At 49.1% G+C, this 13,341-nt stretch overlaps 1 protein-coding gene across 2 annotated transcripts; it reads left to right on the forward strand.

The window, feature by feature from the left end:
- Window positions 1-668: 668 nt before the first annotated feature.
- On the forward strand, window positions 669-12,832 carry LOC122376472 (acidic fibroblast growth factor intracellular-binding protein-like). Of its 2 annotated transcripts, none has more exons than XM_043356352.1 (9): window positions 669-722; window positions 2,015-2,148; window positions 3,178-3,373; window positions 5,228-5,347; window positions 6,400-6,507; window positions 7,769-7,975; window positions 8,271-8,416; window positions 11,647-11,761; window positions 12,222-12,832. In XM_043356352.1, the coding sequence occupies exons 2-9, from the start codon at window positions 2,061-2,063 to the stop codon at window positions 12,298-12,300; spliced, it is 1,059 nt and encodes a 352-aa protein (XP_043212287.1). In that variant the 5' UTR covers window positions 669-722; window positions 2,015-2,060; the 3' UTR covers window positions 12,301-12,832. The 2 variants fall into 2 exon arrangements, with proteins under 2 accessions (XP_043212287.1, XP_043212288.1); XM_043356353.1 differs by lacking the exon at window positions 669-722 and adding an exon at window positions 779-851.
- Window positions 12,833-13,341: the final 509 nt, after the last annotated feature.

Consider the following 13,341-nt stretch of genomic DNA (forward strand, 5'->3'; position numbering starts at 1 on the left):
AGAGAGAGAGAGAGAGAGAGAGAGAGAGAGAGAGAGAAGAGAGAGAGAGAGAGAGAGAGAGAGAGAGAGAGAGAGAGAGAGAGAGAGAGAGAGAGAGAGAGAGAGAGAGAGAGAGAGAGAGAGAGAGAGAGAAGAGAGAGAAGAGAAGAGAGAGAAGAGAGAGAAGAGAGAGAAGAGAGAGAAGAGAGAGAGAGAGAGAGAGAGAGAGAGAGAGAGAGAGAGAGAGAGAGAGAGAGAGAGATTCACGCTCTATTGTGCTTCACTGCACTTGCCTGTTAACTGTTCACACCTTACCGCCTCCACTGCCCTTGCATTTTGCCATTCTAATACCCACCCAGATCCAACCCAGACCGTCGACAGGCCCAGACCGTGCTAATACCACTAATATCAACACACGTGAAGCTATTCCCCTAAATATGGAGCTAATTTGGAAGCATAGTCGTGAAGCAAAAGTCGCGCAGCTGCGATGAATCTTTTTCTTCCAAAGTCATGTGTTCCTGTTCTGAAGAATAAAGTACCCGAAACTACAGCCTGAGCCAGCTTGCCTGTGATCTTCAGGTTGCCTAGCAACGCAAGGTAGGTGCCCAGCAACCAGCAATTGTTGCAAAACACATTGTTGTCAAAGCTGGGTTACTGAACAGGTTGTTTTAAATGCATTGCTTTTGACATGCTATTATTGGCTGCATTGCTTCACAGAGTTTGGCTGTATAAAAAAACGCCAGGTAGCTGATGATATAAGATATATCCCTGAGGGTGTCCTCAGTGCTAAGCTTGTTTACAAATTTCAATTATAATTTTCTCATGTTAGGTATAAAGAGGAACTTGTCTCAGTCGTCATGATGCAGTAGCCTGTAGGTATTTCTCATGCAAATTGCCAAAAATGCAACTTTTAATGCGTATTTCCAGATTCAGTAGCGGCGGAACACCTTCAATCAAGGGAGGCACTGCCGACTTTTGGTCCCATTCTTACCATGCGACGCTAATAGGGCTAATGTTGAAATGTCAATCAAAGGGGGCACGCCGGTGCCCCGGTGCCCTCCCCATTCCGCCGCCTATGTCCAGATTTTTGCCCTGCAATACTTTTTTATTTAAAGTTAGCTAGGACAAGTTGATTTCACATATTCCATTCTCACAACACAAATGCAGCAATTTGGGAAAAGAGGATAGGTTGAGGTACCTAAATTGAAGGAATGCATTGACACCTTTTTGTTGTATCTCATGAAATCAGTAATCCGCACCATAGGTTACTGCCAAGTGCCAAGTGCCCCTCTGACAAGAGCTTGTCAAAATTGCCATGGTTTGCAGGTTGGGCTGTCAAGTGTCAGCACTGGCAACCAATGTCTCATTGCTTGGAGAAGGTTGACTTTCAGTTTGGTTTAAGTTTCGCTAATGATAAGCCAGAAATTAACAGACTTGGCCACTGTCAGGTGGTTTGTATTGTTCAGGTTCAGAGTGGACTACACATCACTGTACTAAAACTTCTAAGTATTTAGGTACTTCATTGCCAGATTTTATTAAGTTGGTGGCCATGATCTTGTTAAGTCTTATTGAGGAATAAAGGATTTCAATTCAATTTGCAGATTCCAAGAACATTTGTGTGGCTTTCCATGCATGACAGAATGTAGACACACTACAAAAAGTAATAATCTAACCTGACCTAACCTTACCTACCTTTATTTGCTTGACTCATTATGTTGTTGGGTGTAAGTTATACATATTTTGTGTAAAAAGTATTGTAAGTATTTATGTGTTGTCTCACTTTTCAACCTAAGAGGGATGAGTTCTTGCTATGCATCCTTTTGTTTTGTGAATTTCTTCAGTTTCTAAAGGGTGCAAACTGCAAAAAGGGGAACTCACTGTGCTGCTCTCTGTAAGTTTTGTAGGTATGTTTTGGATATGAATAAATAACATTATATAGGTAGGTATTCCTCCACAGTATATCAACCTTAAAGAGGCAGGTGCATGTGCATGTCAGAAGTTTGGTAATATATTGACGATGGCTTCACTTTTTCAGCCTAGTTCATACCTGACATTCAAAACTTCATGACCTATCTGAAGACATGCTGATCCCTGAACTGGATATATTTGTTGGCAATGTTTTCATCATTGATTGGGAGATCTTCAAACTCTGGCTGGATGGACATGAATGTAAGTACCTGCCAGAAGATCAAACATAGGGGTCTTGATCGCCTTTTTTATGGTTAACTGTCTATGTTGAAGTGACAATTGTTCAATTCACCAACTTTTTCTAAATAAGCAGTAAGCACATGTTGAAACTTTTCAGGTAAAATTTGACTCATGAGGTAGGCAAAGGCATGCCCTGTTGGCTATCTTCCAGTTGTATTAGCCATTATCTTCTGGTTCTCATTTGCAAAGCTAATTGATGTAACCTTTGGATTGCACACTTTTCCCACTCCCAGTTCCCACTCTCACATATGGGCTCTCATGTTTGTTGTTACATTCCCGTAGTTGTCCCGTAGCCTGTCCCGTAGCTCAGTTGGTAGAGCATCGGACTCCCGGTAGTGAGAGCCCGGGTTCGAGACGCTCCGGCGCTCGATATTTGAGACTCCTGATGGGGATGGTCTGCGGTTGGTGGGATCAGCCGCAGCCAGTTGAAGTCAGTGGAGTGGGACAGGCCGTGTCCGGGTTTGAAGGGCACGTTAAACTTTGGCATCTAAATTCTCCTGTAACCCGGAAATGCGCGATGGGACGGTAGGGGTCGGGCTCTACGTAACAAGCTCTGCTTAGCGTGGGCTCCGGCTCTGTCAATCCATCCATTCAAACATTCGAGCTAAATTTATAAAAAAAAAAAATCCCACGCTCATAAACTCACTCTCTCTCATCCACTCTCTCTCATCCACTCTCTCTCACCCTCTCTCTCTCTCACCCTCTCTCTCTCACCCACTCTCTCTCTCTCACCCACTCTCTTTCACCCACTCTCTCTCACCCACTCTCTCTCACCCACTCTCTCTCTCTCTCTCTCTCTCTCTCTCTCTCTCTCTCTCCTCTCTCTCTCTCTCTCTCTCTCTCTCTCTCTCTCTCCTCTCTCCTCTCTCTCTCTCTCTCTCTCTCTCTCTCTCTCTCTCTCTCTCTCTCTCTCTCTCTCTCTCTCTCTCTCTCACCCACTCTCTTCTACATTCACTTGTTCTCACCCCGTTCCCGGCCGTGCCGCCGCAGGTCCGAGCGCGGCGTCCATTCTCCAGCAGCGCGGCTCCCTGATGGCCGGCGCCACCATGGACATGCTGCACGGAGACGTGCTGGACCACTACCGCAGCTTCAGCACGCTGGAGCGCCTGCTGGAGGTGCCAACTCTGTTCGTCGAGCAGCGCGTCCTGCAGATCAGTCCTAACGATCAGACGGACATCATCGAAAAGTGAGAGACCGGAGTGGGGTGGGCGGACGACTGAGAGGGCGCTGGTGGGGAGGGTGAGGCACGCCAGGCGGATAACTGGTGAACAGCAGCTTCCTTGCGAACTCCATAGGTGGCGTTCCAGTGTAGTTCGCTAGACACTGACAGTGTCCGACTACCGTGGGTCGTCGGCTGCTCGGACGAAATGTGCGATGTTTGGGAAGGGATTATGTAGTTAGGCCAAAATAAAATGTTTTTATCCTTTGCTCAAAACTGCAGATGACTGTGTTGGGCAATTTTATTCTCCTATCTCTCTTCTCAAAACCGACCTTTGCTTTTCCGGACACTTCCTTCGTCCGGACTGACCGTCGCCTCACCCGACAGCCGGTGGAGGATTAACTCCAGTAGGAGCACACCCTTACGAGTACGTGACCGTATGAGTGGCCGGGCGGCGGCTGCCTGAACCGAGGGACGGGCTCGGCCATTTTGGAACCCCGGTCGGTGGTCGACTTTTGCCATTTCTTCCTACCCTTTCATCTCATGACTATAGTAGTCTTGATGGACTGGATGGGCACAACCTAGCAACCAATGTTTTATAATTGTTGTTTTAAATTTATTTCCCAACAAAGCGTTGCCGACTTTTGCGACCTAGAATGTAGTGAAGCACACATTTTATATGCCTGCCCGGACGAATTTACTCACGTTTAGGATTGTGGTACCTATTTTTATGGCATTCAGGACTGGTTTTCTTTAGCCTTTTTAGAAAAAAAATGCAGTATTAGAGCATTTCATAATTTGTAAGTAGTGTTTCCTGTAATTTGTGACGTGATATTTGAATGTTTTCTATCGGCTGTGTTCTTTTAACATAAGCTATTTGTTTGCCTAGTTATACAGCATACAGTACACAGTGGTTATTTGAACAGGGCCAGCTGAAGTATACGTAATGCATTCAAATCCATTGACTACATTGAATACACTATCAGGCAGATTTGCATATAAGTGCTCTCCCCTTGCTCGTCCCCAATTACTTGTCGCTCCTACCCTGAGTTGCGACACGGATCAATGCTCTCCACTGGCCGGGGCGGGGCCGGGACCCGCTTCCGTCGAGACCTTGACCCCATGTCAGCAGGATCGAGCGGTTTCATCTCGCGCGGTTTATTGTGACGCCGAGAAAAATGGCGCGTTTAGCGTGACGCGTTGCCGGGCGTGGCTGATGGGTGGGAAGGAGGCGGCCGGCTGGGCTCACTACGGCAACATTAACGGGCTCCTTACGAGCCGCACAGAAAACGAACGGCCGGCCGTTGCGAATATTGCCTGGAACGTAAACTGAATAGCTGTCGAATGTAATGGGCATGGCTCATTGGAAAACACTCTCTTGACCGTCATTTCATTTCACGATGGTGCGTTATCCCTGGGGACACTTGTTTGAGCTCATGAGGTGGCCTCGACGACTGCCGTCGGTGCGAGAAATGGAAATGGTCGCCTTACGAGCAGTTTGCTGACAGCGGATCGCCATTCTCGATGGCTCATTCGAGATTGTTTTGCTGTTTGCGTAAAATTGAGCTGGGAATATGATCGTCCTCTGATGAATTGTTCATCAAACTGAATCGCGAATCGGGGCGCGGAACCCTTTGTTTTGGACCTTAAGTGCCTTATCGCTGGGTGTTACTGCTATCGGGAGGGCTTGAACTTTATGCAATGCCACGGGACTGATACGCCTGCATAATGGAGCTTCGTGTCCTTTTGTACACACCTAATTAACGTACCCGTGATTGTGATCCTGTGAAACGCAGCGTACAGCACTTTACTTAACCATCATATCGCTTGCAGTAACATAAATATTTCATGAATTACGTTTGTCCCCTATCATGTCACCAGGTACTACGACTTTGACGATGCCGTTATGAGGGAGCTGATTGGAAAGAAACCGTCATCGAAGCTTCGCAAAGAGCTGGATGACGTATGTGAGAAGACGGGCGTGCTGGTTCGCTCGTGCAGGTGAGTTAGCTGGATGGTGTTTTCCAGCAGACAAGTCACTTTTGGAATGATTGGCTGATGGAGGTGGGTTGTGGGAGTGTTGGCTCGTGATGTTAATTTATTTTGCTAACCACAATTTTTTTAACGAAAGTAGGCTGATAGCTGTCGGGTTGTGGTTGTTCTGACAGCCAAGTGTATGATGTTTTGGCATTTCATGTGCCGCTGATAAAGCGAACTTGATAGTCGTGTCGCAAAACAACTAGATTCGTGTCCAATATCTGGACTCTAAAGCTACGGAACATTTTGTTTTGAATTACATGTTGGTGGGTCGCGCCTCTAAGTGAGGAAGCTTCTAATTGGCCTGTTAGTCTGGGTAAGGAAGTGCGTCCGAATTACATTGCTTATCGTCCCTGAGTGCTTTCATCGTGTTTTGATCTCTATTCCACCGCAGCCAGCCATTACCGCAAAATTTAGGGTCCCATTTACCTTCCTGCCGTCTAATTTCCTCCACCTTGCTCGGCGCCTCGTCCGCCAGTAGCGGGAACAAATACACCTCCTTGGCGTCATCTCTGGTGACACATGTTCGTCGTCATCACCGCCTCCGTCGGTCTAACGCTCCCTTCATCGCCGTCGCCGGCGGCGCCAGTGGCCGCTCGTACCGCTTCACCGCCCCGGCCCGCCGCCCACCGACTCAAATCGGTCTCGGGACGGGCGTACATACCCTGGCGACTGCTGCTGTCGCGTGCGGCGGGAGGCACCGCACGGGTCCTCGGGGACCTCTGTAGGCTGACGTGTCACCACCGCCGTCGTCGCCGAGTTCGTCGTTTTCGTCGCTACGTCGGCTGCGGCCGTGGCGATGGTGACAGGACCGCCCACATGGCGGTGGGCGGGTGAGTTAGTTCATTGCGCGTCGGCGGCCGCCCAGCCCGTGGAGGCGGTCGGAAAATTCCGCCAGCCGCTGGTTTAGGCGACGTATGGAGCGCTCTGACAGATACAAATACATGTTTTATGTGCTTCAAGTCAATCACCATCCATCTCCCCGTCACTGAATGTCGATTTCTGTCGCGTTTCAGGCGTCAGTTTGACAACGTGCGGCGCATCTACAAGCAGGTGGACGAGATGACCGGTAATGTGCTGGACAACATCCGTCAGCAGTTCCTGCTGCCCGACCCGCTGGCCAGGTGAGGATCGCACCGCGGGTCGATGGGTGGTAAATACACTGTGGTAATTATTTGGGTATTTCGGATACTGTATATAGAAATGTTCAATGTGTTCTCAGGCGACATGGTTATCCACATCTGGTCATGGCCATGTGGTTGAGGTCTGAATCGATTGTGTTCACTTCACTGGACCTTATAGTTTATACTATAGAACTCATGGAAGAAGTATGCCGTGTGGTCAGTTTCTACTGTATGAGAGCCACAGCATAAAGACGGTCAACGGAGACGGTTAAGATTCTGCGTTTTGCGACCAGGTTGGCACCTTGTCATTGGGTTGTTGTTAAATGCGCATGAAATAGTTCAGCCCGTTTACTGCCTGTCCCATAGTAGGACTAAAAATCGCCGGTCATTCATATAGGTACCAATAGTTTTCCCTCCACCCCTTCGGCCGTTTGCGTGCCAACCCATCTTGGGTTCCTATTAGGTGCCACTTCGCGAATCGTGTATAGGTCATGTTCCCACCTCCCCCACTTTTACCACCTTACCTCGCTCCGTTCTCATCACCTCCCGGACTGAGGCTGCGCTCCCTGACCCTCGGCCAGCCTCTGATCGCGCCGGATGCACTGTCGGCAGCCAATCTCAGCCGTCCATGATTGATTCTCATATTGACTGACATTCGGCGGCGAAATCTGCGCCGTCAGCGCCTTCAGTGCCGCCTCGCGCCGACCTCTGCTGGTTAGATGAAATCGCGCCCCTCTCTCGGCTGGCCGCTATGTCACGTTTCTGGCCGCTGACGACGGAGCTTTTCGGCCGGCGGGCCAAGTTTCCGGTCGAGCGGGCTTTGAGCGGCGTCACTCCGTCTCTGTGGAAGGGTCATGTGGGTTGTGAATGGCCTCCGCACAACAGTGGAAATGGCACGCGAAGTCAGACCGACCACTTACCGGAGCCTGTGGGGGTCGATCTTTCGCTGTCACCGAATCGCGATCGAGTGATACACGAATGTCTGGATACGACATGACATGTGATACTTCTACCGTAAAAGTATGATGTGCAACTGAACGATACAGACGCTGTAACAATACGCCGTTGGTAGCTTGGCAGTGAAGGTGAGGAGTGGGCACGCTAGTCTGCAAAGAAATGCTCATACGACATTGTTGGTAACCTGTAAGTTATGAAAGACAACACCCTTCACATGACTTTTCATTTGCCAAACGCTTTCGGTTGCGAAGCATAGCCACCGGTTCTTACTAACAATTGCTTTCGACTGTCGCTGTTCTCACAGACGTTACGCTGCCATCCTCTTCCTGGACTGGGTCCGCTTCGAGACTCACAAGCGGAAGCTGGCTCACTTGACGTTCAACGACTTCTTCGTGTGCGCGGACGGTCTGCTGCGTCACTGGGCTGACGAGGAGTGCGAGCTGGACAAGGAGTTCTTCCAGGACCTGCGTGAGATCAAGGCCATCCTGGAGAGGGAGAAGGAGGCCAAAACGTGAGTGATATGGCCCATGACTACGGGTGAGAGGGGATGGGTAAACTTTAATTTCTCTGGTAGCGCTAAATATTTGAAGTTCGTTTCTTTCTGATGTTTTAGCATTGCACAATGCTTTTGAGCGATTTTATCATTCCGCTATTTTGCGGTGCAAGCCAAGACGTTCAACAAGTTTGCTTTGACCGAATATCTTCGCCATATCTTTTTATGTGAAGCATTGTTTTGAGATCATGTCACTCTATAACTTTTTATCCATTACCTGCGATGTCTCCGTAACCCCTCCCCATCCCCACAGAGTGACCCTGAGGAAGCTGGAGGGCGGTCGCCTGTCTACGGACGCCGCCGGTGACCTGACTCAGAACTTTCGCTCCCTGTTTCGCTCGCTGGTCAACATCGCCACGGGCCTCTACCGCAGCAGGGAGCTGAAAGATCTCTTCATTGGTGAGTCACGTGCTAGTTACACATGTCAAGCGTTCGCGGGCACGCGTGGTAACAAAGTTACGTGACGTTTTTTGGTGGCATGTTTACTGGCTGGAGGGGTGATAATGTGTTGTTTTGTGCGTTTGAATATCGCATTCTTGGTGAAGTTTGAGCTGGTGAGTACGTAAAGTCAGTTGCTATGTGAATTGTCGTTGTGTGGCGAGTGAAACAAAGTAGTCCACAGCTTGATATCGCAAAGTGCAGAGAGCAAAAGTTTTTCGTTTGCAAAGCTGGAATACCTTTCTTCCTATTCTCATACCCTCACAATTCACATGCTTTCACATTATTGGAATTGGCTATATTACAGTAACGGCTACGGATGCAATCTCTGTTAACTTTTCGTGTTTAAAGATATACGCCACAAAATATGTCCTTATAACGAATGGCTGACAATACCTTTTTGCCGTCCTTCGTGATACGTGCATGACCTTGCCGACAATGTCAGTTGGACTTATCATTTGCGTGGCCGGTTTAAATGAAAATGTATATGGGGTCTTCAATCTTCAATCAATCTGAATTGCCGTGAAATCCGAATTAAGTAATATTTGGTGTCGTTTTCATGAACAAATATGATATTTCGCCTAAAGCAGGGGTCGGCAAATGGTGGGGCATGCCCCCTTTAGGGGTAATGGAGCCCCTCGGCGGGGGGTAATGGGGGCCTCTGAGAAAGCCTTATCTTAGAATTAATGTCTCCCTTGATGGGACAGACATCACGCCTGTTTGGTCTCATGGTTCAAAGATCGAACGCTAACCGTCGCCCCTCTATTGGCGTTTTCATAACAGCTAACGTAAACGGGGAGGGGCCGGTCGGACCCCAGCCTCTCGGCCTCTGAAATCTGAACTGGAGCTTTGCGGTACAAAAATGAACGTGCTAACCGTGACGATAGGAAGACGCTGCTACCCAATTTTAACCTTCGCACTTATAGGGGACCCCCCTTTTCCTCGGGTTTTCGCGAATAACTCGCGCAAAAAGCGGCCGATCGCGATGACATTTTCATTACAGGTTTATCAATTTTATACAATGTAGCTAGAATTTCGCAACCATTTGAGCATATACCAAGTAATTTTGGTGCCTTCGCAACATGTTAAGAAGCTGTCAGTGGTTGTTGATGCCTACTATAAATACCCGACAGGACGCCTATTGGTTGACCTGACCTGACCCGACCTGGCCTAAATGCACGAAGACATCTGTGATCAAAACTTAGATAAAATTCGTGATCAGTACCCCGACAAACTCCACAACATCCTCACTTTACGAAGTTCTGACAGGTCTCGATTTTCCGACTTTTTGGGTCATTGAGCCGACCTGGAAGGTCAATCAATGACCTAGGACCTTAAAATCGCGTATCATCAGCTTCCTCTCGTCACGGGCAACACGCTCGTTTTTTACGCGAAGCTCATGCTTGATCAGGGGCCGAACGACAAATAGGGGTCCAACGAATTTCTCCCCCCCCCCATAAATTAGCGGCTGGCAAAACACCAATACGGGTGACGGTTAACTTCCTCTGCCATTGGGTGAATTAAGACTTTCAAAGGGTCAATGACAATTGTGTAGTAGATCAGCACCCGCTGTACCTTCTAGAATTGAAATTTTATGACCTTCCATGATCTCAAGAAACAACTGCCTAACAAGTCCACAGTTATTTCTGTCAATGTATGACATGCTTTATGGCAGATAAAAAAAATGATCGGCTCGAGGGTAAAATTGTGTCGTGATTCGACGTTTTTCCATAATAATACCCGAAATACCCAAAGAGTCACGGAAAGGTATGACATTTCAGTGAGCTCGGTTGTGTATGCAATGGTGTCTGGTAGGGTGGGGGTAATGGCCCTGCCTGGCGCCCGAAAAGGGGGCACGACCCCGGAGGGCCTGCCGACCACTGGCCTAAAGACTATAAAAGGTACATAAATCATTGATGTGCAAAATCGTGTAATAAAGTAGAAGAAAAACAGACTGCTTTACTCTACGTGGTCGCTGTCAAAAAGAAAAAAATAACTTCATTCGTGTTTCATTCGTGTACGACAGTGTATTGTGACCGGAGATGTCTGGCAACGAGCAAACTATTGTATTGTTGCCCAACAAGACTGAAATCTGCGCCACCAAACCAAACCACACCCGTACCACGTGCCTTGGTGGCTTTCTTTTCAGACGCCCGAATTGGGCTCTAGAATGCTGTGGCCTTGACGATATTGGAGTCTCCTCTGACAGTGGAGCGCTGCGATCACTTCTAATAAACGTCCCAATCACTCGCCGTCCAGATCAAATCTGTACAACTTTTCCTCTGATTGCTGTCCTGTTTAGTGTTGGCATGGAACGTCAGAGCAGTCGTCTGTAGCACAATTAAATTGCCGATTCTGGTAAATGAACGCCCGCCTCCGCAGGGAACCCATCTGGATCTAAGTGTAATCAAACACTCCAGAGAAGAGTGGGATTTGTTTGGCGTCAGGACATCTCATTTAATCATCAGCCGCTCTCCAAACATGTTTATCTCGCGTTCACAGGGCAGCTGGTGTTTTTCAGCGGATCCTGTTCTTGTCTTTGTCATACGCACGAACTGGCGGCGTTTTACAGCTGTTGCTATATTCTCAGTCGGCTGACGGGTGCCCCGGGCGGGTCGTTCCCAGAAGAGATGTTTCCGCGGGGTGGCGTCACTTTGCAGCGCTGCCGGCGCTTGTTGGCGCGGCGCTGCGCCACAATTGTACCCGACACCGGCTGCTGTCGCGTCACGTTTGTGACGCCGCGTCACGTCGCCAGACCGTGACGCGTGGGTGGGTTTTACATGGTCCGTGACCTTTTACGAGCTCTCTGCTTCCGGATCATGAGAGACGTGGGCAGAGAGTTTGGTTACATAAGCCCGCCGGTGCAAATACCCGTCTGTTTGCTACCAATGTAGTGTCCTTTCCTTTTGCAATTTTTATTATCCGCTGAAGTGCAACTAAGATCGAGTTAGAAACGATTGTTAAAATACAAGGCGGTGTAATGGATAGTTTGCTACAACATAAGCCGTGCAGCTTATTTCCCTACAAAACATATTCTGCGTGTTTTGTTCAGTAATAAAATTATCGCCATGTCTCAGCGCTGTGCTTTGCCATGTCTCACCGCTAGGCTGGGCCTCGTTCCACTCAACCCAATTCCCCCTTCCCACCCACATGCGCTATCCGCTCTGACGCCCGTCATCTCTGCCCGGCAGACCTCCAGGAGAAGATAGTCGAGCCGTGTAAGTGCGCGCGCTGGACACAGTCGGACATGGAGTCCTTCATCGCCGCCATCAACTTCGACGCCTCCGAGATTGAGACCTTCCGCAGGCAGGTCACGGGCGCGGCCGGGTCCGTATCGCCCGCTGGGGACATGGGGTCACAGCGGGGGACGCTGGGCAGCGCGTCCCGCCGGGTCGGCCGAGAGCCGCCCGGCCGCTGCTAAAGCCGATAGGGCACCACGACTGATGTGGCTATTTCACGTCCGGTTTGGTGCGCCTAAAGGATCATTTGTGATATAATGGTGGTGGAGTTTTAGGAATGAAGATAAAACTTCGGCTTACTGGAGCTTGTTATGGTACGGTTGGCCCGTGTGTTTTTGGTCAGGTGTTAAGCTGGTTATCACTTCAGTTACATCTAGCTCTAATGGCTCATTTCTTTTTCGCCGCTTTGCTAAGAAATAAAAACTTAACTTGAATTGTATTTATTATAACTAGCATGTTGGCATACACACAGATTTCTCACTGGGTGACGGGACGGCCATTGATTGATTTCCTTTTTCGGTGGGCAGGGAGACGGACCTACCGATTCTGTGGCGCCGCTACCTGCGCGCCGTGGGGCCCTGCATCCTGCAGCTGTTCGCCAGCTGACGACGGCTGCCCCGGGGCCGCGCGCTGCCCCGGTGACCCGCCAGGGGTCACGGACCGCCCCGGGCGACAGCCGGCCCGACCGGTGGCGCCTCTGGTGACAGACGTGTGAACTACCCACGCCCGGCCGCCGCGTGGGAGCGTGCTGAAGGCGGATATTTGCCGTGATTGGAGATGCAGGTCACATGACATTTAGCTTCCCTATGGCGTGTCGAAGACGTGGCTCATGATGCTATCATGTACGCAGGTAATATTACAGTTGGGAAGTTTGCTGGGGGTCGCCAGTATTTCATTTTACAGATATACGGCAAAGAGGATTTTGCCGTGTTGTAATTGTCGATAAACGCCGTTTTGTACATAGCAGTGTGAAACCTGTTCATGGCTCATGTTCGCATAGTGTGTAGCGTCGATCATGTAAGTTGTACTCTCTAACCCTTAGAGATGCCTGCCCACTGCCTGAAATTACACAACGCAAACGTATGTCGTCGTATACATCTATTCCAAATGTGCAATACACTTCAAGTATAGTGCTCAACGGTCTGTAATCTTAATGTTGTAGCAGCGGTAACGCCGCTTGCGTCCGACTGCGACCAGTCTGCCAGGTCAATATGTCCGGAGGAGACTTTGTCGTTAAAATGTTTTCGCAAATATGTTTCGAGACCCATGCATGTCTTGTTCTAGCTAGGAATAGCTGTTCTATCTCGTCAGTTGTCCAGCTAATGACGCCAGATTGCGTAACTCAGCAGGCTGACGTTCTCCAGTATAGCCTCGGGACAGGTATTATCTTACCACTATTCTTAGCCGGGATCCGGTAAGAGTTTGTTTTAACCCGCGGCCCGCTGGGGGGGGGGGCAGAATCTGCCCCCCCTCCCGTTTTTCGCCAATAACTTCTAAACGCGTTACGCCAGCGACGTCAAACTTTCAGTACCTTATCATACATCAATTTGACACGTTCCCTGAAAATTTGAGCAAAATCCGTCGGAAAATTTTTGAGAAATTGACGTTTTAGTGACGTCATGTTCGCCATTTTCGCCTCAAAAACGG

The sequence above is a fragment of the Amphibalanus amphitrite genome, unplaced genomic scaffold, assembly GCF_019059575.1.
Source record: "Amphibalanus amphitrite isolate SeventyFive unplaced genomic scaffold, NRLGWU_Aamphi_draft 002154F_arrow, whole genome shotgun sequence".
Lineage (NCBI taxonomy): Eukaryota > Metazoa > Arthropoda > Thecostraca > Balanomorpha > Balanidae > Amphibalanus > Amphibalanus amphitrite.

Excerpts from the sequence above, each read along its gene's own strand:
- LOC122376472 (XM_043356352.1), top strand. The coding sequence starts at position 2,061 with ATGCTGATCCCTGAACTGGATATATTTGTTGGCAATGTTTTCATCATT. Across the intron at positions 2,149-3,177 it reads CTGGCTGGATGGACATGAAT|GTCCGAGCGCGGCGTCCATT; the intron begins GTAAGTACCTGC and ends GTGCCGCCGCAG. Across the intron at positions 6,508-7,768 it reads CTGCCCGACCCGCTGGCCAG|ACGTTACGCTGCCATCCTCT; the intron begins GTGAGGATCGCA and ends CTGTTCTCACAG.